General features: G+C 42.0%; 2 protein-coding genes across 10 annotated transcripts in view; both read right to left on the bottom strand.

Moving 5' to 3' along the window:
- Positions 1-6294, bottom strand: part of zswim7 (zinc finger, SWIM-type containing 7) — a 42493-nt gene extending 36199 nt beyond the window's left edge. For all 3 annotated transcript variants that reach the window (XR_014801494.1, XM_084941739.1, XM_084941738.1), the window contains exon 1: positions 5090-6294. Coding sequence is in view for 2 of the 3 variants with exons in the window: in XM_084941739.1 (XP_084797865.1) it covers positions 5090-5165 (76 nt within the window). In the remaining variant the exon portion in view is untranslated. The remainder of the gene's footprint in view (positions 1-5089) is intronic.
- A 112-nt stretch (positions 6295-6406) lies between these two features.
- Positions 6407-27302, bottom strand: part of ncor1 (nuclear receptor corepressor 1) — a 68204-nt gene continuing 47308 nt past the window's right edge. The window contains exons 17-46 of one of the 7 annotated variants that reach the window (XM_084941725.1): positions 27041-27106; positions 24668-24804; positions 24457-24550; positions 22452-22887; positions 22196-22319; positions 21798-21915; positions 20935-21096; positions 18811-18974; positions 18385-18499; positions 17969-18054; positions 17697-17868; positions 17484-17609; positions 17305-17388; positions 16976-17223; positions 16522-16831; positions 15968-16183; positions 15570-15746; positions 15009-15158; positions 14244-14408; positions 13965-14100; positions 13249-13715; positions 12420-12536; positions 11731-11879; positions 11387-11604; positions 11160-11303; positions 10888-11033; positions 10702-10755; positions 10430-10609; positions 10164-10334; positions 6407-8884 (exon numbers count right to left, since the gene is read on the bottom strand). In XM_084941725.1, coding sequence (XP_084797851.1) covers positions 8688-8884; positions 10164-10334; positions 10430-10609; positions 10702-10755; positions 10888-11033; positions 11160-11303; positions 11387-11604; positions 11731-11879; positions 12420-12536; positions 13249-13715; positions 13965-14100; positions 14244-14408; positions 15009-15158; positions 15570-15746; positions 15968-16183; positions 16522-16831; positions 16976-17223; positions 17305-17388; positions 17484-17609; positions 17697-17868; positions 17969-18054; positions 18385-18499; positions 18811-18974; positions 20935-21096; positions 21798-21915; positions 22196-22319; positions 22452-22887; positions 24457-24550; positions 24668-24804; positions 27041-27106 — 5129 coding nt within the window. In that variant the 3' untranslated portion in view covers positions 6407-8687. Of the gene's footprint in view, positions 8885-10163; positions 10335-10429; positions 10610-10701; positions 10756-10887; positions 11034-11159; positions 11304-11386; positions 11605-11730; positions 11880-12419; positions 12537-13248; positions 13716-13964; positions 14101-14243; positions 14409-15008; positions 15159-15569; positions 15747-15967; positions 16184-16521; positions 16832-16975; positions 17224-17304; positions 17389-17483; positions 17613-17696; positions 17869-17968; positions 18055-18384; positions 18500-18810; positions 18975-20934; positions 21097-21797; positions 21916-22195; positions 22323-22451; positions 22888-24456; positions 24551-24667; positions 24805-27040; positions 27107-27302 lie in introns of all 7 variants that reach the window. The other 6 variants (XM_084941721.1, XM_084941720.1, XM_084941719.1 and 3 more) reach the window with 6 other exon arrangements.

Raw genomic sequence — 27302 nt, 5'->3', positions numbered from 1 at the left:
CATGTATAATATCCACTGAAGTTAAAAAGTGGTGCTTTGCAGCATTAAACTGCAGTGTGCCAAATAAAAAAGTCAAATACGTATTTTTCGGACCATAAAGTGCATGGGATTATAAGACACATTAAGTGAAACAAAGCAGTCAGATAAATCAAACTATTCAACTCATTCTTCTTGCTTCCTCCACTTCTGTACCATTGATTCATTAATGCTGTATTCTATCACAGCTTCTCTATTCCCATGTTGTTGCAGTATATTAATGACTAACATTCTATTGTGGATGGATTATCTCAGTTGTTCTCCTGACTGAAGTTTGGTCTGTTTACAGCATCCTGCCATGCGATTGCATTTGTCTCTAACCATCAGGAACCCTCACGTTAACTTTTATCGAGTGGAAAAGTGTTAGCGTTCATCCTCCAGCTTCACCGTTTATGTTACGCTAACATAGCTGTGTCGCTAGCGATCACGTAGCACATAGCCCAACTTCAGTAACCCTACAAACGTCACTGCTGTTTAGTTTCCTGTCTTCATTTATGTTGGAAGTGATATCAGAGCAGTACGTTTGAATTTTTTTTTTAATCTCTCAGTCAGAACATGTTATATCATGCTTAGCTCGCTAGTTTAGCTAGTTACCTAACTTCTGCTAACTTCTTGCTAACTTTTAATTCCGTTAAATGTAATACATTCTGTTTTCATGGATGCCTGGATGTTAAACTTCATAGTTACACCTGGTAAAGCAGCAATGCTGATCGTTTTATTAAAGATGAAAGAATTTAGACAGTTTTTAACTCTCAGTGATGCTGCAGTGTTTGTTTGACTTTGGGAACTGAAGTGGACGGAGTTTAGGACACAGATTACTCCCAGATTTACGAGCACCTTAGTCCAACAAATACAGCAATAACAACGGCCTGCGGACATGTTCTACAAAAAAAAAAAAAAAAAAAAAAAAAGTGCTTTGGTGGGTATCTGACAGACAAACACCAAACCAGTTCCACATCACTGAAGTGGCACCATTTTTACAAACCAATTCTGGTTTATCTGTTTCACTCAACGATCCGCTTTCTCCCTCCTCATTCTCCGTTGCTGCCATGCTTTTTCGGCCATGTGCGTATGAAAGCAAAGGCACTGCGCATGCACGTTTTACCCATATTCTATCGCGATATTTCATTTTCTTATCGTTACCTAACATTGTACCGGTATTACCATGAACGGTATAATATGGCCCAGCCCTATCTCACACTTTTGATAATCAGTTGTCTGCTTGACGTTTATTCAGCTGTGTAAAAACTATAACTCTAACCGATTTACTCAGGAACAAATAATATACTGAAAAAAGCCAAACAATAACATTTTTATCTAAGTGACTTATATATCATGTTTAACCCGAGTAGCGAAAGACGGCGGTGGGTTTGAAAACAATTTGCTGGCAGCCCAGTATTCTCACCGGCTCTAAGTGAGCCTTGAACCCCGGCTAGCTATTGAGCTGGTGGGTAACAGACATCTCCGAAAAGGTCGGGCCACGAAGTATACAACCGACCCATCCTTCAAATCTGGGGAAATGAAGGGCGCATTTGTCGGCCGCATTTGTCAGAGTCTTCGAATTTGGACAGTCTTCGTCGTGTCGCTGTAACGTAATTGGCCTACAAATGCGGGCACAGGAGGATGCGGTTCCTGAATTTGGACACAGCTACGATACCGGACACTGCTTCTTCTTCTTCTTCTGGGTTTAACGGCAGCTGGCATCCTTGTAGATGCAGTGCTGCTATCTTCTGTTTCAGTCCATTATTACACTCTTAAATCCTGCTACTTATTCCTGCGTCTTTTGGGATCTTACAAAGCTTCAAACGACGCGTCGACTATTAAATTAGTTGTCGACGATTTTGATAGTCGACGTAATCGTGACTAGTTGACTAATCGTGGCAGCCCTACTCCTCTTTATACCAAAGTGTTCTAGAGTCAAATGTGCGGCCATTTGTCAGACAGCTAAAGTTTGGCCCAAACTGCATGATATAACACAACAATCACCCAACAGAAAGACTGAAAAAGAAAAGAATCAATGTGCTGACCCATCAAAGCCCCCCAAAAATCAACCTGATTGAAATAAGAAGTGAGACTACTAGAGCTGTACTTAAAGAAATGTATGCAAACCACAATAAAGTGAAGCACTGTTGTGACAAAAAGTACAAAAATATTCCTCCACATCAATGTGAGAGACTAATAGTGTCATAGAGAAAATTATTACTTCAAGTCATTCCTGCTAAAGATGGTTTTCCAAGCTATCAAATCAAGGGTTGTAATTTTTTGCACTTAGAGCATTATCTGTGTTATGTTTTCTGGCTATGTTTTCTCCTGGAATAGAAAGATGAGCATGGAGGCAAGCTGTTGCCCATGTGGCTATCTGTTCAAATGTAATGAACCTTAATGCAGGTCAAATGAATCAACTGTTGAGATGGCCTTGGGCAAGGCACTGCCTCAGATGGGCTTTGTGTCAACCTTCTAACTCGCATGGGCATGCCTTTAATAAAAAAATAAACACACCAATGCTTAAAATAGGAGTTCATGGTTCAGTTTGGCCATTTATTTGGCTAAAGTACAACCCATAGTTACTAAATAATGTAATATAGTTTATGGAGGCCACCACATATTTCAAATACAACAAGGGTTTCAACAGACAAAAACATGGCTGTGCCATGGGCTCCCTGGTATCACCTATTGTAGCCAACCTTTACATGGAGGAAGTGGAAAGAAAGGCTCTTGGCTAGGGAAAGTACCTAGCCACTGGTACAGATATGTAGACGACACCTGGGTCAAAATCAAAACACAAGAAGTGCAATCCTTCACTGCTCACATTAACGCTGTGGATAAAAATACCAAGTTCACCAGGGAAGACACAAAGGATAACCGTTTGCCTTTCCTGGACTGTGCCATGCGCATTGAAGAGAATGGAAACCTCAACATTGAAGTTTACCAGAAGCCCACACACACGGACCAGTACCTCCTCTTTGACTCCCACCACCCTCTGGAACACAAACTTGGAGTAATCAGGACCCTACATTATCGGGCAGATAATGTTCCCTCTAAGCCTGAAGGGATAAAGAAGGAACACACACATGTAAAGGAAGCTCTCAAAACATGCGGTTATCCTAATTGGGCTTTCATCAAGTCAGCAAAGATGCACAGAAAAGAAGATCAGACACCAGCTAGGGAGGATAAGAAAGACAAACGCAATAACTTTGTCATCCCGTATGAAGCTGGTGTATCGGGAAAAACTCAGGAGAGTCTTCTCCAAGCCCGACATCTCAGTTTACTTCAGACCCAGCAACACACTTAGACAGAAACTGGTTCATCCCAAAGACAAAAATCCTAAACACAAACTTAATAATGTGGTGTATGCTGTACAGTGCAGCAAGGAATGCCCAGACCGCGACATTGGAGAGACCAAACAGCCACTTCATAAACGCATGGCACAGAAGAGCCACCTCCACGGGATAAGACTTGGCGGTCCATCTGCATCTAAGGCAGCGGTCCCCAAACCCCGGGCCTCGGACCGGTACCGGTCCGTGAGTCGTTTGGTACCGGGCCGCAAGAGTTGAGGCTCAGGTGTGAAATGTATGGTTTTCAGGGTTTTTATCGGTTTTCAGCGTTATTTTGTTATCGTTTTTATCGTTAACTCGGTTTTCCTGGGTCTTTTCACGTGGGTTATGAATAAATCTTCTTTTTTTCGGTACCGGTACTAGTTTTATTTTGTTGTATTTATCCGCGACACCTTAAAGGCCGGTCCGTGAAAATAATGTCGGGCATAAACCGGTCCGTGGCGCAAAAAAGGTTGGGGACCGCTGATCTAAGGGACAAAAGTCACTCTTTCGAGGATGCAAATGTTCACATTTTGGACAGAGAAAACAGATGTTTTGAAAGAGGAGTAAAAGAAGCCATTTATTTCCACTGTGAGCGACCATCTTTGAACAGAGGTGGTGGTTTACGACACCAACTGTCTGCCATCTATAATCCAGTTTTGAGATCCCTTCCCAGACGCCTTAATGCCCACTCACATCCTGGGCCATCTGACCTCAGGAAATCACATGATAGGGTGGGGCCAGGTTTCACAATGAGCTCACCCGAAACCTTGGCTGATTGTGTCCTACACCCGTTTTCACACCTTGGCTAATAACCCCCTAATGATCCTCTACCTAATCACATGTGATTAGGTAGAGGATCATTAGGGGGTCCATTGTCCCTCGTGGGGGGATACTCCCACATGGCTTAAATCTGGGACTCCACCATTTGACCCTAGAACTGAAGAAGCTTCTCTGATGAGAGGTGAAACGTCTTCAAGCAAATTAAAGAAGTCTAGACACGTTTCCTTCCAAGCTCCTTAGACCATGTGAACAATATACACAAAACGTTGATACGGTTCACATATTGTTCATTTACAGCATATATGATAACATATATATGCTGTATATATTATAATTTCTATATAGCATCCTGGGCTACCAAAAACCAATATTACGTAAATTTCTCACAGTCCAATATAGCAACCTGTTTTGTTTAGTTAGAAATGGTAAGAAAGACCGATTTCTGTCAAATACGCAGACAAACAGACCATAATTCCATAGATGCTTGGGGTTTTTGGCTGAAGGTCCATTTTGTGGTAGGAATAAAGTGTGTATTGCAACGCAGCTGCCTTTATCAAACTATCACATGTCAAAAAGCTTCATGTAAATTTAAACCTGTAGCAGTTTATTTATGGAGGAAAGCTTAGGGCTAAAGTTACGTGTGTGATAACAGCGCCTCCTACTGCCAAAATGTAAAAGTGCATCACTTTAAGTAGCAGGGCCATAATTATGAGGTTTCACAACAATTACTACATTGACATTGCTGTGAAGCACGGTAAAGCTCGCTGCCAGCTGCGTTTCAGTTACTGGAAGTTAACTAGTCCTCACAGAAAAGGAGGAAATTATATGTGGAGTGCGCCTTGAATGAAAGTCGTGTCACATTCTGCTTTAACCAACAGTTAGCTAGCAATGCTAAATCTACGTTTAAATTAAACCTAAACATGTCCAGACTTTTGTCTTCGTCATATTCATCTTACTTTGAGAAGCCTCCTGGTATGTTTTCTGTATGTCTCGGAAAAGTTGTTCGGCCACTGCAGGTAAAAATGAGCGCATTTTCGCACCACTTATTACAGGATGTCTTTGACTGCTCCAGCCAATAAGGTTCCACGAAAATATTACAACTTCCCGTGTTACCCTGCTGTGGTTTTGCTTTCCTCCAAAATAAACTCCTACGTAGATCACATTTTTCTGTTTCGAGGAGATTATTTGGAAGAAAAAGGCTGCTTTTGAGTTCGTTATATGAATATCTGCGATGTCACACAGGCATTTTCTTTCTTTTTTTTAAATAGATTTTTTAAAACTTGGCGTATTAAAGGAAAATAAATTCAAGGCGTCCGCGTACATGAAACTTGAAACCCCTTTCCACTTCCTTTCTTCGTATGGGTTAAAACGCTCAAGTCATTTAGATATTCAATAAGAAAGCAGTGTGCTATTGGCAGACGATATAAGATCGGCAAAGCTTTTTTCGATAGAAGACATTTAGCTCTGGTATAAGCAGTAAGTAGTCAAACAGACCCATTTCACACCAGACACAGTGAAACACACACACACAGATTTATTGTGCCTACCCTAGTGTTTAACATGCTCTGTCACAATGGGTTGCAAAAAATCTGTAAACAAATCTCATTAGACAACCTACACTTTTTCTGGTACGACAGGTAAAATAATCAGTGTGTGAATCACACATGAATAAAAAGAAGCCCTACTGCAAGAATGACCTGTTATACACTTCCACTGTGGCATCTCAGCTAAAGGTTTCAAACACACTGGGTTTGACTGTCACCACAGGGACCTCCTTTAAGGCCATCAACTTTACTGAGTGCAATAATACACAGAAGCAGTCAGCCAATACATAACTTTTTCTACAGTCCATGTTAAGATGTGTAGATTAAAAGGTCAAACTGACAGGAGCTGATAAGAGAATGCTGCAGAATTATTAGGCAGCAGTAATTGAACATTCTTTTAACTGCACTACCAAAGTCTCAGGTGTGTTGGCGTCCGCTTTAATTACACATTTCATTTTTCAATTTGTAGGAATTCAATTAACATTTTTGCCTCCTCACCTTCAATTTAAGTCTGGGAATCCTTAATAGCTGATATATTTGTTGCATTTGCCCAACTTTTACCTACAAGGGATCACTGGCATTAATTTCCATTTCATACTGGATTACCTGACAAATAAATCATTGCAATATGCGTCAAAAGAGCACGTGTAATTGCCAGTGCACAACCAGAGAGAAGGGAAAAAAACCAAATAAACAAACAAAAAACTGCACACGTCTCAAGGATCGGCACATTTTTCAGTGGTGAACTGATCCACTTTATTTGATTGGTCTGAACTCTTGTAATAGCCTACTGAGAGACATTGTGCGATACAAACATTGCATTTCAACATCATAGGTTACACGGGTTTTCAAGTCTCAATTCCAAAAAAACCAAAAAAACAAACAAAGAGCAAAAAAAACCAAAAACACCACTGTGTGTTTGATAGAGAGCTGAAAAGATGCTCCAATAGTTTTTCGGCTTCATGTCGGATTTCTTTAAGATTCAAGTTTGTAAACTTTTTTTTTTCTTTTTGTCATTGCATTTGTAAACACATAACACCCCATCTAAACAGGATGAATTAGCAAAGATGTTGAAGAAAAAAAAATGACAGAAAATAAAAATCTGAACATGTGCTACGACAATTTTAAATCAAAAAAATGAAAGAAAAAGCAACAACAAAGGAAATATCAAGTTTAGAGCAGAATGGATTTGTTAACTGAGCAGAGTGAAAGCTGAAAAAGCCAAAATATTTTTTTTCCACATATCTAAAACAAAGTTTACTGCCATGTATTATAGTTGACCTAGTATAATTCATATTCAAAGCTTTATGCCTGTTGTGTGACACAAAGAAAGCAGAGATTAAGTGGTCATGGATTTGAATCTTCATGACATCAAATGCCTAAACATGTAATGGTACCATACAGTTCAAACTGCAATTGTGATGCAAGTGTGACACTAAACAAAAAGATTCCTGTACCAGCTACAAGGAAGAAAAAAAATCGGGGCAAATTTCTGTGAGTAGTAGGAAAAGTTAAAGCACATTTTAGTATACTCCAAGGCTGGAGGATGAATAAGTTACACAGCAGGTAGTATGCTTTTTGTTGTCAAAAGCTACAAAGCAAAAAAAAAAAAGAAAAAGAAAAGGAAAAAGAAAAAGTGCAACAATGGTGCAGACCATTTTTTAAGTTTGGTTAGTTTTGTCTTTGTGTGTAATAGAAAGACAATTTACAGAGTTCAGATTTTTGTCAGGACAGTATAATTAAAAAAAAGAAAGAGGGATTACAGAAACAAATACAAACATTAAACACAAACGTATATCTCTGAGAAAATTAGTTAAAGCTGCCTTCTTTCTCAAGTCACAAGGCATGGCAAAAGTATTAAAAAAAAACTTCCTGACATTTTTTTTCTTTTTAAACCATGATGACATTGCAGAACAAATCATTCTGGACAGTTTGGAAACTGCAAAGAGACAGCTACATGTGACACATCACATAGCTCTTTTGAAGAAGAAGGAAAAAACAAAAAAAACATATTGGCTCACTTTCATTATTCAGTCGGGGTCCAGGAGTAGTCATAATGATATAATTTCTGGCAAAATTAAGCTTATATCAGACTTTTCACCTCTCTGCTATGACACCAGTGTTCTCAACTTGTTTTGAAGACATTTCTCTGTCTAGGGTGAGCGGTTATCACTACCATCCAACGCTTACAATCCATGCATCATCTCCGCTGTGTGATAAAGACAGTTATCAGATACCAATGCTGTTTGAAATGTTAGTCTGTTCTCCTCTAATGTCCGCAACGTTCAGGCTCTGGTGGTGCTTGGTGGATGGCGCGCAGGGTGGCACAGTCTCTGTGCTCTGCTCATGGTCAAGTACAAACCACAGGTCCGGTCTCTCTCTCTCTCTCTTACCGTTGCAATGGTAAAAGTATTTGTTTGTGTGTGTGCTGGGTGACAGGGTTTGGAGGGGTGGGAGATGTTGGACTACACAAGACCAACTGTGTTATTAAAGAACGCACCCACACTCTTTCCATTTAAAGTGGATCAATTTAAAAGCGACATTAAAATAAGAAATAATCAAGTTAAGAAAAACACTGCAAAAGGTTACTCTATTTACATACAATGATCTTCTTAAAGACAAGGTATATCTTTACAGAAATCAAACAAAATTCAGAAATAGTTTCTTCTGTTGTCTTTTTTTTACATATTAAGTTCTTTATCTTTCCTGCATCTCATGTCATCACCTCAAGCTGAGTTTTGTTTGTTTTTTCCTCCACCACAACAGGCTGGACGAGTGCTTCTGGACCAAAAGCAAGCGACGTCCAGGAGAACCCTTCCTGTCACAGGCTGCTGCTCGTACTCTCAGCCAACAGCCAGGGGGCGCCATAGCACCAAAAATAAAAAGGACAACACCCCATCTACATGTTGCACTCCCCAGTGAGCGAGGTTAGTTCCAGGAGAGGGGCGTGAACAGACAAGCCAAAGAGCAGGCCTCTCTTCTGGTTAATAAAGCTGTAAGCAAGCGGGGCTCAGTCGTCACTATCAGACAGGGTCTCGTATTGCTCCGACAGCAAAGACTGCCACTCTCGCCGCTGGCCAGGGGCTCCAGCTGGATTCTGCTGCAGCTGCTGCTGCTGGCTCTGTATGGAGGGTGACGGTATGGAAGTGGGTGGTGTGTTGCTCAGTATGCGCATAGTCAGCGGGTTGTATGGGAACTGGATGGGTCCTGTGGAAAAAGGAAAACAACACGAGTGGGCAAAATGTAGATGAAATGATGCCAGGGCCATATTCCAGGAAGCAGGTTCAACAAACTCCGAGTCAAACCATAAACCCTGAGCTGATGTCCGAGTTTCTGATTCAGGAAAGGCTGACCAGAGCTGGCGTTTTACATTTAACACTTTAGTTACATAAACTTTACATGTAATTTTGGTAGGATGACACATTTTAAATAAGAAATACAGATCATGTAAGGACAAAATAAACCACTAAGAATTTATCAGTTTTAAATCCGGCCATGCTAGTTAACTGAAACCCAAACGTGGTCTACTGAGCTGCTTTGATCCGTTATGGAATTTATGACATGGATCCAGTTCTGGGAGACCTGATTGAGGTGATTTTCAGATTAAGGTGAGTTTAAGTTTGGATTTCACACAGTGTACTTCAAAATGTTGTTTCACATCATGTAATGTGTCTGTGAACAAATTTCAACATGAAATGTAGTCAGAACACAATTAGAGTGTCTGCAACTGCATTTAAAAAGTCACTTTAAAATACATTTAATGTTTCAGAAAAATTGCATGACACTCTTATAGCTGCATTTCTGTCCACACAGTTAGAAAAATTGAGACTACAGATTTTATTCTGAGCTGACCATACATCTGAGATGTAATCTTGGTCTTTATCTTTATAATAGTGACGACTAAATAACTGTGAACGCAGTCGTGTTACATACAAAAAATAGCAAATAAACATGACTTTAGTTTCTACCAAAAACTACCAAAAATCTCTGCAAATGAAACTTTTCAATTGCACCTTTCACAGCAACTTTATGAATGAGGAAATGAAACTGAGTGTCAGTCAGCTGGTTTGGGCGCAGCAGGAAGCGAGGAGCCAGGGGAAGACTTTCAGAATTTGTTGAAGAACTCATTAACAATGAATTAACAATTAATTCATTGTTCTGTTTTTTTCAGCATGCACAAGAACTAGTTCTCCACCTGCTGCAGGTTCTGCTTAGATGTCTAGAGCAGTAAAAGGTTGTCACCAACTGGTGTCCAAGACTGTGGAGTCTATAAAAAAAGACAGCCCACAACCTAGAGAAGCAGCTGAATGATACTGAGGGCCCTCACAATAACAAGCTAACTAACAATCTAGCTGGGAAGTAACCATCAGGAAGGAAAAGAAAAAATAAGGTTGCTGCTTAATAAGTTGAGCTTACTCTGGAATAGAATCATTTAAGATCTATGAGTAGAAAACAGTAAAGTGACAGTAGAGACTGGACAGTGCACCTGTGGAAGAGGGTCGGTCATCCCAGCTCCACTGGGATTGGGCTTGTCTGTGATAGTCTCCCTCAGAGTGGACGGAGGACACTGATGAGGGGCGCTCCCCTCCACCGTAGACCTGACCCAGGTTAGGAGACTTGGATTTCCGGCTGTTGGCTTTTCCCTGCTTCTGCTTACCTGAATTCAAAGAGGTAGAGGTAAATCAACATGTTCCACAGTCCTTCAGAAAGGGCACAAAGTTGACTACAATAGCGGGGGGTATTCCTGCTTACCCATGCTGGGAGATGGACTGGCCTCCTGCCGAGGGTCACTGCCAGTGTTGGATGTTACACCACCCTGTTGGTCCTCCTGTCTGTCCTCCAAATTGCCCATTAAGGCCTTGCGGATGATGTCTTCCAGACCCAGATTACTGGCTGGGTCACTAAAGGAGTGATTCCTGGGGTTGATGCTGCCTAAAAATCATATCACACACACACGCACAATACAGTGAGAGAGAATCGGCATAAATATACAGTGTGTCTGAACAAAATATGCTGCTACTTACTGGAGCTGGTAACCGCAGGCAGGTTGAAAATCTCTGTTCCTGGTTGTGCGTTTCCTGCAAGACAATTAATACTGGTGAAAAAAAAGCTGGTTTAGAAGAAACCGAGTTCAAAACGCTTTAATAATTCACATGCATAAAGAGCTAGAAGGATTTAGGTTAACATAGGATAAGAGAATACCCACTTACCAACATCAGAATCACCAACACCAGAGGTGGAGTTCAACTTACGAAAGATCTCCTGCTTCTTCGATTTCACCATTGGTGAGGTGTTCTCCAGCTTGGTGAAGAAGGAAGGCAGATAGCTAACACTCCCTGGGGACCGCGAGTCACTCCTTGAACCAAAAAAAGACACAAAGAGTCAGACAAAACAGTGACACAAACCTTCAAAAACATCAAAACTAAATCTGAATCATTATAAAATCAAATTATCAAACAAACAAGCTGAGCCGCTCCTGTACCTAATCTCTGAGCTGTCACCCTCTCGCCGCTGGGGTGGAGGTCCACCTGACTCCTGTTTGTCCATGCCTTGGTAGCTCTGTGGTGGAGAGATGGGTTCATAGTTCTCCATCGGCCTGCCTCCTCGCTCTGGAGACTTGCCAGGCCTGAAGAGGAGAAAGAGAACAAATTTTTGTCAGATGGCAGAAAATAATTTGGTTTCATTCTAATTAATTCAGGCATTCAGTACCTGGCTCTGGGCTTGTCGGGGGCGTTCTCTGGGGAAACTCTGCTGGAGGGTCTCTGGTGGTGTTGGGCCTGCACCTGATTCTCAGGACTGTAGCGACTGGGCATTTTGCCTCGACCTGAAGAGGACACAGGTGGCACAACGCTCTGGAATGCAGCAGAGGCTGAAGAGGAGACTGGAGGAGGGTCCTTATTCCTGGCAAAATCCTGTGTTATGATGTGCTGCATTACAGGGAGTTACCACAAAACCAAGTTAGCTAGCTGTGATTACCTGGTGCACATGGTAAATTCCTATGTGCTGCATTATTTTTGATGTTGCAGGCCATTGTGCTCTCCAGCATTTCTTACCGAAATGTGGTCTGCCAAGGTCATGACTCGATGAGTTTTGGGGACCTGTGAGTAGCTGTCAGCCTGGGAGGAGGAAGGTTGCTGGGAACTGGACTGTGGTGGCTCCCCTGATTGCCGGTATCGACTCATGTCATAAGATCGCATGCCAACTGCGAAAGGTTAACCAGGGACAGAGCAGAGTTGTTTTAGAGAGAGCCATGGTGAAGTGAGAAGTGATGAGATGGCAAGACTCCAAAAGACTATGCCAAAAGTAAATGATCCACATCTGCTTTCAGGTGACAAAAATAACTTTTGAGTGCAGTCTGGGGACTAGACTGACGCAGAGGAATGCTGTCTGACAGTCTCAAATCACAAGGTTAGTGGGTGAAGCCATTCAAGGTATGGCATGTTTACTCAGCACAGCTAATTTTAGCCTTTCATGCCAAATCTTCAACAACCCCCCAACAAGTAATCAAGGGTATCGTTCTCTAACCAGAAGATTAGTGGTCTGAGTTGAAGAGTTTTAGGATAAGATACTGTAAATTCCCCAATGCACCAGTTGGTATGCGATTGTGTGACAGAGTTTAACTGCATTAAAAAAATCCATTGTATGAATATCTTTAATATAACTTGAATTATATTTGAATATTAGTAAAATCACTCTGGTTTAAATAAAAAAAGGAATATCCCCAAAGTTAGGATGTTCATACCCGATGCCTGTTGTTGCACATCTTCTGGTTTGTCCTGCTGAGGCTGGACAGGGGAACTAGCTGGACTGATCACCTCAATTGCTCCACCACCAGTGTTGTCATAGCGACTGGATGTCACTGTGGGACAAGTATGGACAAAGAGTTACTGTTGACTGAGGCCAAACTGATAGCAATATTTGGTGAGTTAAAGAAAAAAAACAATGAACATTAACTTAACACAAACGTATGTGTCTTTTTGAGTCCTTAAGATAATATGACAATAAGGCTACTTTCAGCTTCTTACTAATCACAAGAGGTTGTTACAGTCGGTAGCGCTGCAAGTTTGTTTGATGCCCTTCCTGAGGTAAACCTAAAGGGGATCTGTGTGTCTGGCTGGATTTGAACCAACAACGTTTTGCTTGCGAAGCAAATGTATTAACCAGTACACTATGGAGGGGCCTAAGATGCTGTGACAATGATTGCTCTTCTACGCTCTGCTTGACTCTGCTTGGATCTGCTACTTGTGGTGTCTGTAGCATTCCAAACACTTGTTGCCAACAGGGCAGTTGGAAAGTTCCTTCTCATAAACTTTGCAACGCCAACACTGTTGAAGGGCATTTCTCCTATCTCTTTTTAAATTTTAATTTATCGGCTGCAGATATTGATATGTAGGAAAATAGCCAATATTTGCCTACATATCAGCCCTACCAATATATTGGTCAGGCTCTACTACACATGAGATGTACTGTTCTATGTACACCTATCCTTTCATGCAACTGCGGATGTTACGGTATCACAGAGCATTTATGTGAAGCTTGAATAGTTCTCTTTTTTAATCCAATACACTCACAGCTGCTAGATGAATCCGAGCTCTGAGAGCCTCGCTCTCGCGAGTCTTTGTCCGAGGCTATCTGACGTTTGATAATGACATCAATGAAATTGGCAGCTGTCATAGTCGTCTTTCCATGAGTCCGAAGCTCCTCTTCAATGCGGGACTTTGTTTGAGGTCCCTTATCCTTAACCCCAACACCAGTGCTTTCAGAATAAGCTGGATAGGCTTTACTCCCTGGCAGAGACATAGCTCCATACGGTGAATGCAGAGATCGCCTTTCTGTCTCCTGTTGTTGCTGTTCAGACAGGCTGGATGCTCGCCGAGCTGAAGACATATCGTCATCTCGTTCATGTTTGCTCTCCTTCACCTTGACCACGTCCATCTGTGGAGCAGAAGCTGCGGCGTCCACCAAAGCAGCCAGAGCATCAGCTGCAGTACTGTGGCGGGCGGTACTCTGTGGTGCAGATATAGCTGCTGAAAGAGGCCTAAAAGAGAAAATAAGAACTCGATCACGTCAAAAATATTTGCAGAAACATGTGCTCATGTAAAATATTTTTCCATTCCATTGCATCAAATGAGTCTAACGAGGAGACTTTTTAGCATAAAGAAGTGGCTCACACAGTTATCATGTCATGCTGTTGCCCAAAATGTAATCATGTATAAAAAAAATATGCATGCGCAAAAAATCTTTAGCGAGCTAGAGGAAAAGAGACCCAGAGTAGCTTTAAGCTTACATCAGAGAGGTGATGACACTCTTTGGCTGGAAGATGCTTGGCCGCTGTGGAACTCCAACATCCTGTGGTCTGTGTGAGGGAGAAGGGGAGTGCAGATAACCTCGACTCCCTGGCCGGACTGGCTGCTCTGGTCCGCCTTGAGGACACACATAAATATTTTACTGTAACAGTGTTTCAAAATAAAAGCCCTAAGAGCACAGGTTCCTATACTGAAGGGACTAAAAACATCAGAATGAGATTTCCAAAACTGTACGAGTTCTAAACTCAAAAATGACTCACCTGCACGCATGTATTCATTGGCTCGCTCTCGTTCTCTTAATTCCCGCTCACGCTCATGTTCCCTCTCCCTCTGCTCCCTTTCCTTTTCCCTTTCCTTCTCCTGCTGCTCCCGATCACGGTCACGCTCCCTCTCCCGTTCTCTCTCATTGGCAACAGCAAGGTGACCTGAAGAGAACAAGGACACCACAGACAAAATGTAAAGACTCGACTCACCTGCTAGAAAAATGCTGGAGCAGACTTCCTTTAGAAATGTTAGCTTTGCTGACAAGTTCTGAAATGGCCAGATGTACCATTTCAGATGAAACCAGGAAACTGTGCTGCTGCTGCTTTAAAGCTGCTTTAAACTCTTAAACTTACCTGGACTGAAAAATAAGAACAACTACAGACCACATAACTCAACTCTTTAAGCTCATCACCAGGTTTTTGGAATCTACATATTAAAACAATCGGTTTAGGCGATAGGATAAAAATAAAAAACAGAGTGCAGGCTATTTATGTTTTGTTTGTTTTTTCCTGTGCAACAGAAAACAAAAAAACAAAAACAAAAACAAGGACATCAACTGCTCTGTGCAACGGTCAGGCAGTTTTATGGGAAATCACTCCCAGCATGACTTCAGTAAAACTTAACTTTTGTAACCAGACAAGCACAACTGACCTTTGCCACATCAGGCCAGCACAGAACTGCACTTTTACAGAAGCGGCGATCGTGGCAAGGAAGATAAAGGGCACATGGGGTGTAGGGATGGGGAAGGGAGGGGTCCTCACCTTGCGACATGGAGGTTGGGTTGAAAGCTCTAGGAGGGAAAGGGGGCTGAGGTCCAGTGAGGTAGGCGATGCGTTCCAAAGTGGGAGTACCTGTTCCCCCAGGGTGAGGCAACAGGATAGTTGGAGGCATCTGGGCTAGATCAATAATCCCTTTTACAGACAGAAGCAAAGGGCCAACGGTGAACAACAAGAACCAATCCATCAATTTCTGAATGTATGAACACCGTATACACTTAGCTGTAACCCATCACCTTCATCTGTTAGTGCTTCCAAATACAAATTGATCAATAAGCAACAGGGCTGCAAAGAGAGTGGAATAGTGGTCAACTTGTAAGAGGCAACCACTCAGCAAATGGAGATTTGCATGACTATACAAAATGTATAAATTGAGCTGTAGCCGAATCATTTGCAGCCCCAATATAAAGAACAAATCAGCAGAATTTGTCTAGGTCATTTGCTTCTGGGCGTCTGGAAAAGGTTGCCACTACTTCACAAGCACACAGTCTGCATACTACTACCCCTCCTGCCCACAGCTGTTAGTCAGCTATCGGAGGGCCATACCTCGAGATCCGGGTGCATAAGGGATAGCAACAGACTGTTCCCGCGGTGACAGTCCTCTGGGCATCTGCTGGGAAGTGATATAATCGTTCAGGATGGTCTGCCGTGTGTTCTCTATGGTGTACAGCTGGTAGTTGTTATGGTAGCCTGTTGGGGATGGCTGCCTGGGGAACATGAATGCTGTAGCAGAAGACAAAACAAAACAAAACAAAAAAGCCCATGAACAGAAGGCTCACTGATACAGATCACCACTGCTGATGTCAGCAGCTGTAAAAGATCCTGGACATGTTATGCTTATGAAATAGAAAGCCTGAGTTGCTTTCATCAGTTTACTCAGAATCAAGGTTTTCATTATTCACATGGTGACGGTAGAAAGAATGAAAATGCTTTAAACACTATACCAGGATCCAGCACTCTGTGGAAGGCCAGGGCGGGGTCAAGATGTGGAGGCAAATGGCCTCTGTACACTTCAGGCCGGTGATGGGGGTCGAAGGGGCTATGAGAGGCTACAGGGTCACCACCGCTCACTGGGGACTTGGCTGGGACACTGTCTCTCTGCGTCGGTGTCATGGTGCTCTTTCTTTCATGTGAAGCAGACTTTGCAGACCCCATCCCACCTTCAGAAGAGAGCGAGAGAGAGAGAGAGAGAGAAAGAGAAAGAGAGATGCACACGGCTTATCTAATTAGTTGAAGCAACAACTTAATATCATTTCATTACTTTTCTCAGGAAAAAAAAGAAAGAAAAAAGACAAGCTTATCCAGTGCCCTCAGCACTGGGTGCACATTGTATTAATTACTACTATAGTTTTTCGACAAAATAAGATCATCTGGTAAGGGAAAGATAAATGTCTACTTCAATTCTATCCAACTCCATAATTGTAAGAGTTATAATGTTTATTAATAAATAACTGAGAACCTGATGTTCTACTGTGAATAAAATGATTATGGAATATACCCTCTGAAGCTCGTCCCAGCATAGGTGATCCTCTAGACATGGGGTTGGTACTGTAACTAACAGGGGTCCTGCGAGCATTGGCGTCCTCATACAAGCCTGGGCTAAGCTGGGATTTGCTGGCCTCCTGGTGTGTGGAGCGTAGAACAGAGGTGGTGGAGTTGACCACAGAGGTGTGCCGTACTCCCTTACCCTCGTCGTATTTGGTTCGTTCCATGGCCTCCAGTTGGGGCATGTTGTGTGGCAGCTTAGTGGGACTGGGGATCAGGGACTTGACATTGTGTTTGATGGTGGGCTGGTTCAGATTGTGAATCTGGTAAAGGGTTTTAAAAACAACAGTTTAGTTATCAATTCATCATAAAAATCAGTTTTGTATTTTTGTGGAGTTCATATATTCAATTTCAAAAACATTAAAGTAAATTGTTTAAGAATGGCTGGAATCACAGCTCTGTCTGACCTGTGACATGGAGCCCTCCAAAACCCTTCTGTCTGGCAAATCAGGAGTCTTGCACATATCCTGTCCAGAATCTTGTCGTGGGATTTCATGAATAGAACGACCCATCTCTTTAATCGTATTGACGCCCTCATAGGGCTTGCCCTTGCCAATACCCCCTTCGAAGGAGCGGGCAGGCGGGCTCTCCTGCTTTAACTGTTTTCCATATTTCATAGTATCGTCATAAGTCTCTGCGGCAGTTCTTGGTGTCCCTGGAAAGATTTGAAGTTATTTCAGGTTTGCTTATTCTTTCATGTGACTTTGAGTGATGCATCAACTTTACAGTAAGCTACCTTGCATTATGGATCCAGTGATCACCGGTCTTTCCTTAGATTCTCCATGAATGCTTTCTCTGGGCAAAGCTCTGCTAATTAACCCTGAGGGGGAAAAAACAGAAACAGGCACCGTGAGCCCCTGACACAGAAAAGACAAACAAGGACAGTGTGTATATTCAGTGACACACAAGCAGTACCCTCCAACGGGGCTCCTTCTCTGCCCGTGTGTCCTCGGCCCATGGGTTCCTCCATCATGTTGAAGGTGCGTTTCAGCTCATGACTTGTTCGGGGGCTGCGGGTGTTTTCCCTGGGGTTCTTGATGGCTACTGGACAATAAAACATATAATAACATGTGTGTGCCAAACAAAGAAAAATTGCTATTTGCAATATCGACAATAAAAGGCACTTACAACTATCATAGGACACGATATGCCCACTTTTGCCTTCATAGATGACGTGACCTTTAGCCAGCTGCTCCCCCCTAGCTTTGTCTGGGCTGCTTGGGTCTTCTGTGGCAAGCCTTGTGATGGTGCCCTTCAGAAGGTCAGCAGCAATGCTCGACTGGGCCAGAGCTGGCGTGCCCTGTTTAAGGGGAGAGCAAAGAAATGTTCTATAAATACAAAAAAAAAACCCATGAAGTGTAAAAACAAAAAAACAAAGCCTCAAATCATCCATTCATTACCTGAGTGATAGAGCCTCTGAAAGGCAGACCTTCGCCAGCCTTTGCTGGGTTGCCTCTACAATCCTGTATGGATGGAACTGCAGCTCCTAAAGAGTTACAGAGAGAAACAAAATATAACTAGACTATAAGGCTTGAGAAAGTTTTCTACTAACAGGAACTCCAGTTCTCTATTTGCAGAATTCTGTGTGGTACAATAGTAAAACAGACAGACCATGCCATAAAGTAGGTGCGATGCCTCAGATGTCAACTGTGACAGAATTTCTAAAGAGCAACGTCCTTTGATCTGGATGTTTTGCTTTCTGACACTGAAAGCAAAGCATTCATTTTCATGCCATGCTTGGTTTTCCAATGTTGCCAGCTCTATATGAACAGAAGAAGTGATAAACAGCTTAGTCACATGAAGCCTGTTATCCTACCAGGCTTGTTAAGATCCTGCTGCCGCGGCAGACCCAGAGAGATGGAGCCCACACTGCTCTTAGTTCCCTCTGGCCCATAGATAGCGTGGGATGGCAGGTATGTGCCAGGAGTTCCCTGGAAATTAAATCACAGAACATATTTCAAAGTCAGCTCACTGGGTACACAGAAACAATAAAGCAGTTCATTTTATTAAGATGGGATCAACTGTCCTATTCTACCATCAACAGTGTAGTAGATAAATATAGTAATAGCTTGAAAATTAAAGTGTTGATCCTGTCATGGACAAAAAGATTTATAAAACCTACATATGTTAATCTTACATCAGAGCTCACATAAATTATTAAAGAATCTGATTTCTCCCCAGTGGTGTAAGAGAAGAGCTAGTCTACTGGTAAAGCACAAACATCATACCCCAGGTGCCTCACCTGGGAGATGGAGCCTCCTTGGATGAAGGAAGGCTTGTCTGTGGGCTTGGTAGTTGGAATGAGTGGAGGAGGAGAGGGAATGTTGGGAGGTCGAATGGTTCTGAACGTCATGCGGCCTCCATCTGGTATATTCTGGACCAGCTGGGTAGTTGCAGGGTGAAGGACTGGTGGAAATACAGAAAAGGAAATAAGATAACCGATTAAAACAGCTGGGTATAACATCAAAAAAGCAAACCAGTGCACCCAACATACTGTTTTTTTTTAAGCTTTATTCCAAATTAAATACTTCATGATAAAATATTAAGCTTTGTTCTGACAATGCTCCACTGAGTGGCGAAGTAAGCAGAGAAGACCTCATTTAACAGCCTGTCTTCAGCCTGTGGTATCTTTGGCCCATGCCCGCTGTCTGCTTGACTGTCTCCTGGGACAGCTGAATAGACAAAATGAATCATAACACACCTCAAACATGCACCCACACAGACCGGGAGTAACCTCCCTGCAGGGAGAGCAGCATGCACTCTGCACTCTATCAAAAATGCAAATGGCAGCGAGAGTTCCTCCAGCGGGCACGGGCGTCATCCTGCTGCTGGCTCATGCAGGGACAGATAAGAAAACAAGCCACTCTATGACGAATTTATAAGCCTCTGTTGCAGAGAAGGGACTGTGTGTCAGGCATTAACATTCATGCTCAGGAAGTTCAGGAACAACAACTTAATTCGGATGGACATGATTTTATCCTTGCCCCAAATGTCAAACAAGGGGGGGAAAAAAGCAACAGCAGAATTTTCAGATTAGTTTTTGTATGCATCCTATAAGATGGAAAATAAGATAAGATAACCTTTATTAGTCCCACACGTGGGAAATGAGGAAGTAAAACATAGCACCTCTTCCCAGCTCTATAAAGTTCTGGCAAATATCTGACAGTCAATCTGCATGTAGTAAATCCAGGATAATCCCCTTATCTGGCTTTGATTTGCTGTCACAACATCATTAAAATGTGAATCTGTTAATCATCATCAACAAACAGACGGTGTATGGCCTTCAGTTTGCAGTGATATTCAATTTCAGGATTCATAATTCACTATAACCATATTCTAACTGGACATGTAGCACACCTACAAGGGCGATACAGCAGAAATGCTCTTTGATGACAGCAGTCTAACAGAACATCAGAGTGGACAGGACATGTTTAGGTCATTTATTTGGTTTTACCGTTGGTTAATGAAAATCACCGATAGTTAAAATGATATCATTTATGAAATTATTATAAAGAAACCTGTAAATATGGTTTAATGTGCTCACTTATGTAAAGCAAATACACAAAATGTCACGGAGATCGGAGGGCAACTATCACTGGAAGTGGGCTCATTTTCTGAGACACAACAAATGGAGCCAAAGAAGTGTTACCTCTGTCTGATCCATTCACAAATAAGCAAATTATAATCCAACTGGTTATAAAACGTTACAAGCAGAGAGGATGACTTTATAACAGAGTCTAAAAAAAAAAAGAAACGTGACATAGAGAACTTCAGATATGCAGGATATAGATATTAGCAAAAGCAATGGATGGTCATATCTGGGCAGAGGTTTCTTCATTTCACCTTAACACTGATTGCACACTTCCTGTACATTGCTAAATGCTAATGTGTACACATATACCTTTGGACTTGGGAAGATACATCTTGAATAATACACAAGTGCTAACATTGTCACATCCCATGACAGGAATAAGAGCTCCACAGCAGTCCTCATCTCCACTCCAAATTTAAATTGGACCTACCATGCGCACTGCTAGCTCCACGTTTTTACTCTTGGACTCTAGTATAGAGTATGATTCACAATTCAGAATACTCATTTACCTCATGCAGGGTCTTGGGGGGGGGGGGGGGGGGGGTGTCTGAAATTAACCTGTTGCCTCATATACTGACCTCATTCTTTTAACTATTTCAGTTAGTATGTATGCACATTTTTGAAGACAATGTCATATTCCACTACCAGTGGAGTCAAAAAAAAATCTATAACACAAATAGAAAAGGGGTGTCAAACAAGGCCTGCCTGTATCAGCAGGGTCATGGGAGGAGGCAAAAAGGGTTGGGAGGAGGAGGTGAAAATGTGTGCTTTTACCTGGTGGCACACTGTAGCAGGAGACATTGGGGGCGTTGGGGTCAGGTGAGGCCTTTCTTAACTCCCTGGGGGAGAGTCTGTAAGGAGAGCCTGGCTGACCGGAGTGGGTCTCCTGGTCCACAGCCAGCATCATGTCATAAGGCATGTACGGTAAGGGTTTACCTGCAGCGTACAGGCATAAGGACAAAGGGAAGATAACCACTATTAAAAGAAAAACCCAATCCCAGTGTGCACGGAGCTGACCCAGAATGGATGCACATTTTTGACAGCCACACCGCCACCTGGACACGTACCCGCTAAAACCTACTATGTGTAATAAATACTGTGGTTTCAAAGCTCAGTCGTTTACTGACAGCTGCTCTCCTCTTCATGGCACTCACGCTAAAAGGTGCTAAAAGCTTTGCAAAATCAAGCTGTAATACAGTCTGCCCATTGGCTTCACTGCTCTCCCTTCAGAAGGTGCATGGGTGAACTAAATCGACGGTCAGGCAGAAGTGACCTCTGACAGCCTCTAGTCACATGGCATCAAAAAACACAAACCCCAAATCCCCCTCTTCATAAGGTATTTCAAGAGAAGTGTAAATCAAGACTTCTGTTCATATAGTACTAAACGCAGAAGGATTTTTTTTTTTTTTTTTTTAAATCTTGGCTCAGGCTGAAGAACATTACGACAGACCAGAGCACCCTAAAACATGTAGTTTCATAAAAACATTTTTATGAAACTACATAAAAATGAATGGGTCCTAAAATATAGGCTATAAATAGTTCACTGTTAGCAGCAGCAGCAGAGAACAATGAGGATAGAGCACTGAGAAGGCAACAGGAAATGTGAGCGTTGAACGAGGATAGTTTTACTTTCTTACCATGGTCCTGCCTTTGCTTCTCTTCCTGGTGCGCTGACTCATGCACTGCTTTGATCTGGTGTTGCAACATGGCGTAACCACTGATGGGCACGCCACCAGTGCCAAATGGACCAGGCACCTAAAGTATTAAGAAGGGGGAGAAGTCCATGAGTCCGGAAGCCAGATATGAACTAAGTGAGATAATGAAGCACTGCAGGGAAGCAATTCCAGAACACGTTTAATAAACATACAAATATTGTTTTTTTCATTCAATAAAAACCTTAATAGAAAAAATGTATCCACACACAGTGGAACTGTTTGCCATGTATTACATAGTGCTTACACTATAAAGGCCTGTAGTTTTTTTGTTGTAGTTTTTTTTTTTGTCTGAGAATGATCCTTCTGAAAAAGTTACCAACCATGGGTGGTATTGAAGCTGCCCGCTGATGCAGCTGATCGATGTTGAGCTGGGTTTGCTTAGGTGAAGGCACCAACACCGAGCCTGGAGGGTTAAGCAACGAAGGCTTTTCCATGGAGAATATTCTGCTGCGTGAGACAAAATATAGACGTTTAAAATAATTTGACAGCATTCTTTTTGGAAAATGCAGTTATTCACACACAACATGAACGCGTGAACAGGGAGCTTATGCTATGAAATTTGCTATGAAAATTCACCTCTGCCTTTCAGGCTCTGCTTCAACATCCTCATCAGCACTGCAGGTGGCGCTGGAGTCATTATCTGAGTGGAGCCTTTCGCCATGATCTCCCTTTTCGCCTTTCTCCTTGATACCGGGCTCCATCTTCACTTTAACCTCTTCGGGATTCATAACCACATCCAGAGGTTCCGTTTTAGGATGTACTGAGCCTGCAAAGGAAGTCACCCTGGCTTTTTCCTCCTGAGATCCCACCTCGCCCTCTGGGATTTTCTCTTGTTTCACTGTGAATTCGCATGGAGGCTCTGGAGCCTTCCCATTGCTAGTCTGGCCTTTGTCCTGGTCAGCACACTGAGTATCTCCTGCAGCGCCGTCTGCCCTCTTGGAGTCACCGGACTTTGAGGAGTCAGCCTGAGAGGGGGAAGGGGCGCTCTCTGTATCAGAGCTGTTGTCACCTCCTAAGGAAGCACCCAAGGACAAATTAATACATGACAAACAATTAATGAAGTTACTAAAACTCACAGGACTTTTCTAAACTCCTTCTAACAATGAAAATAAATATAGACATCCTGACATAAATCAAAACAAGAGCAGATACTCTAAGATTAATCATATAAAGAAGACGCAATTGGATCGTGGAAATAATACAATTCAATGAATATTCCATGAAACCATTAAAACGTCAGCCATAATACAGCCTCCATGTATTAAGTCAAGAAAGAATGGGGTATTTATATCAAACTCACATAGCATGAAACCCCAGACAGAAAATCTACAACAGGACCTAAACATTCACTTTACCCATTTGAAATGTATTCACATGCATTCACGCTTAGGCACACATGTGATTGCCACTTATTGCAAAACACCATATTTTGTTTATTGCTGATAATATTTGCCTGTGCTATGTTCAAGGTCTCACAACCGCAAGCACAACCTTGAAAGATAAAAAGAAATCATAAGCTCAGTTCACACCTAAGTTTAGATAACTGCAATCTATGCGGATGTACAGTATTGCAAACAAAACAGAAAGCTTAAAGTGATAAAAAATAAAAAATAAATTCACATCCAGAAACCACATGTTTAAAACCTGTCTGCCCGTCTCGGTTTGCATATTGTCTAGCTGCAGCTGTTACCATGGTGATGGTAGTCCAGATTTGTAGATCCATTCAATGCATCAAACCAAAAATCAAAGAAGCAGCTTTACAAAATATCCAAATGGTAAATCATGATGTTTATAGTTATGAGAGTTTTATTAATGCCTCTGATGGCCTAATGTGTAACTTTATAAAGTGAGATCTGTGACGTGTAGATCACCAGCAGTATCTGATTTCCATCAGATGTAGATAAAGTCAACATTGTGACGTCGCCGCAGTTATCTTGTAAAGCAGAGTTTGTTTAAATTATATACACGTCTGTAAACCATTTTTTAAACTTGGTTTGATGTTTGTTTTTTTGCAGAAAAAAACATCAAAAACACTGTGCTGTTAAAAAAAGAAAAAGAAAAAAATGCCTTCATGCCTTCACCATGTAAACCCAGCAGAGATAAGGATTTCTGGAAGTGAGGGAGGCAGGTAGACAGGCAGGCTTGTTTGCTTGTTGGATCAAACAAGTGGGACCAGCACTTTGTGTTCAAAGAGTGGGCTTTCTTCAGTCTTCAAAGCTACAAACTGTTATGCAACAGGCACCTATGTAGTCTGAATTAGTTCACATCTTTAATCTCTTCCTCTACTCGTTGCCTTTTTGCATTTGATCTCTTTTCCACTCACTTATTAAAACTACTGTCAGTACAGAGCAAGCCCACTGCCATCAACCCAGAGGAAACACTTAAATGACAAATAGAAGTTTGGATCGAGCTTCACAGATTTCTTCTAAACTCTTTACTTAACATTTGAGATCAAGCACTACGCTTCAAAGCTCATAATCAAGAATCTATCACACGATGAAGACGTGCAGTCTTTACAACCCAAAAAGAGTTCTTAAGAATGTGTGTGATTGTTATGTGTTATGTTATCCATCTCTCTGACCTTCACTGTCCTCTGCATTGTCCTCATCATCATCCGGTGATTGCGTGGCTAGACCTTCACCTTGAGACCTATCAGCACGAGCCTTTCGTGTATCCTGGGAACCAAAAAACACGTAAACAAAAAAATTAATTTAATAAAATACATTCATTCATACAGAGTTACAACAGCTTAAAGACAGCCTGCAACTGAATCCAGATTACAATCAGCTTACCTGCTTATGCTGTTGCAACAGGTTGTCCAAGTTGTGACGTCTCTTGTAATTGAAATAGAAGTTCTTGCACTGTGCCTCGCTTTTGGTGCCCACCATTTTGGCAATAGCTGTCCAGTTTCGCCCATGCTCAACAAGCCCTGGTGCAGGACGGAGAGAGATGATGCAAAATCAAAAATCTAACTTGAATACTTGGTAAAATACAAATTAACAAGGCATTTCATGTTTAATAATACAAACTAATGCCAGACAGGACTTTACAAAATCACGATGGACACTGTATTCAATCGAGGTTTGGCTGCAGTAATGTAAAAGGCACTGCAGAAAGGACAAGTTTTAAAAGCATTATTTAGCGTGAACATGCAGTAATGGTTCTCATGCTGTGTCAGAACCTCCAATGTGGCTCTGGAAGATGATCTCAATTAAATCTTAACGATATCTTTTAACAAATAAAAGCATCACCACAAAAATTACACTACACTCTTGGGATCCCCGATGCTGCGATTTGCTGTTGGTCTTCCCCATCCTGCACTGATTACACAATCAGCTTTAATGGTCCCACTAAACTTTGAAATTATTCTTTCACCCTACAGTCAATTGGAAGACTTCCATTTACCTTTAGAGCAGCTCTTCTCTAAATCCTGTAACCCATGTGACCTCTCTCTCCCGCCCAATCCCACTAAGATGAAGGATACTGGCAGCTTGACAAATCGCTGCACAGCTAAACACAAAACCTCATTAATGTTCCAGTTCAAGAAGGGAATGAGGGCACTGGGACTGATCAGAGCAGCTCTCGTCTTAGTTACTTTTTTTTTTTTTTTGGAGGGGGGGGGTATGTACTTGAATACAGTAAACTCACTCTATTCGATCACCACTTAGCTTATCTGCTTTGATCACTATGACAACTTAATTAGCCAATATTGTTACAGCCCTGGTCATATTTTTCCTGTGCTGCTGTAACTGCTCTGGTACTATATTTAACTAATACTCCTTCCACATAATCACAACTGTGCCAGATGTTTCATAGTATTTCTCAATGCTGTGCACACACAGCATATGTCTTGAGATTAATTTACAATCAGTGGCTCACGCGTTCAAAGTAATCATTGACAAATCAAGTTATGGTGCTGTGAGCACAACACTAAATCTGAAGGCAGAAACTGGGAAACAATCAAGTGAACTTCTTCTAAAAGCTAATTGAAGAAAGTGTCACTGTTTCTTGTGTTACCAAGACAACATTCAATCCAGTTATATATTCAAAATATCCGTAATACACTTAGCAATAAAAGGCCTTTGTGAGCTTTATAACTTCAATGTGGTAGCTGCTCTGGTCTGACTGATTTTAACACCTCAGATTTCGCTGAGGAACTAGGGGTATATGGCCTACCAACAATACATAAGCTGTATTACATCAGCTTAAACGAAAGTGATTATACCAAATTCTAATTATACTAATATCACATTTTAGTAAAAGGTGTGAAATCATCCAGACAACAATAAAGAACTGCAATGACCCAAATTCTTTCTTCATCTGAAGGGATGTTCTGATTTGACTACCAAGCTTGGCATGTCTCAGCCTTGTAATAACACCAGGGCTTATTCAGATAAACAAATCAAGTTACTCAGAGGTAAACTGTTCACTGGGCCTGCCTGATCAGCCACATGTGGCAGCATAAAGGTGATTTCCGAACCTGCTATGTTATATGACTTTCCTGTCTGAGGAGATGATATCCACTCGTATTTTTGGAAAGGTGGAGCAAATCGAAACACGCAACAGTCTTAATTTTTCAACATGAATCCATTTGTTTACTCTGCCAATCTACCCTGAATAAGAACCTATCACCAGCAAATCCAAGCAGAAAGGGGCAAGCGTAGGCATACTTGTGTGGCATGAGCTGACTAAAGACATGCAGTGTCTAACCTTAGACCAATGAATATTTCGAAGACTTGTTGAAGTAACTTTCACTTTTTTTCTTTCTGTTTTTTAGAGAATCTGAAAAGCGTCTGAACCTGAATAATAGATAGAGATCTTTGAAGGAAACCGTCACGGTCTGCTGCTTCTTGGATGGCCTTAATAGATCACTTCTGAGAAGTCAGCAATGCAGCTAAAAGGGCGGGGGGGGACTACAGGCTCTCCAACAGTTTCCAGTAAAGCACCAGGAATAGTTTTTATTTGTGTGAATGCATGTGCGCAGTCATTCCTGTTTGCATGTAGGAAACGGGCAGGGCAATGCAATATCAGATAATCAAAGCGAATGGAAAAAGGCGGGAGATGGAGGGAAAAACACAATCGTAAGAAGCAGAGGCGTCTCAGCCGCACAGTGATAACAGGAAGGACAAAGACATAAAGGAAAGAGTAGTTCATTAAAGCAGTACCTTTTTTGGCAACCTCCATCTCCTCCTCGGTCCAGCGAGAAGTTTCTCCGGTTTCACCAGCGCCAGCTAAATAACAAAGACAGACACAGCCCCATCAGCACTGATAGAAGGAGAGAGGGAAAAAAAGCAATAGAAAGTGAAGGAGGGAGGGTGACGGTGAGAGAGTGACAGTTCTTTCTTCAGTCGTCTCCTTCTCATGGCCGCTAATCTAATAATCTGTTTACATTCAGGGGCTGCCGAGACCTGCTCCCTCACTTACACT

Source organism: Perissodus microlepis, chromosome 10 (assembly GCF_051167445.1).
Source record: "Perissodus microlepis isolate ML-2025 ecotype Zambia chromosome 10, ASM5116744v1, whole genome shotgun sequence".
Taxonomy (NCBI): domain Eukaryota; kingdom Metazoa; phylum Chordata; class Actinopteri; order Cichliformes; family Cichlidae; genus Perissodus; species Perissodus microlepis.
Note: the sequence above shows the minus strand (reverse complement) of the source record. Positions and strands in the feature narration are given on the sequence as shown.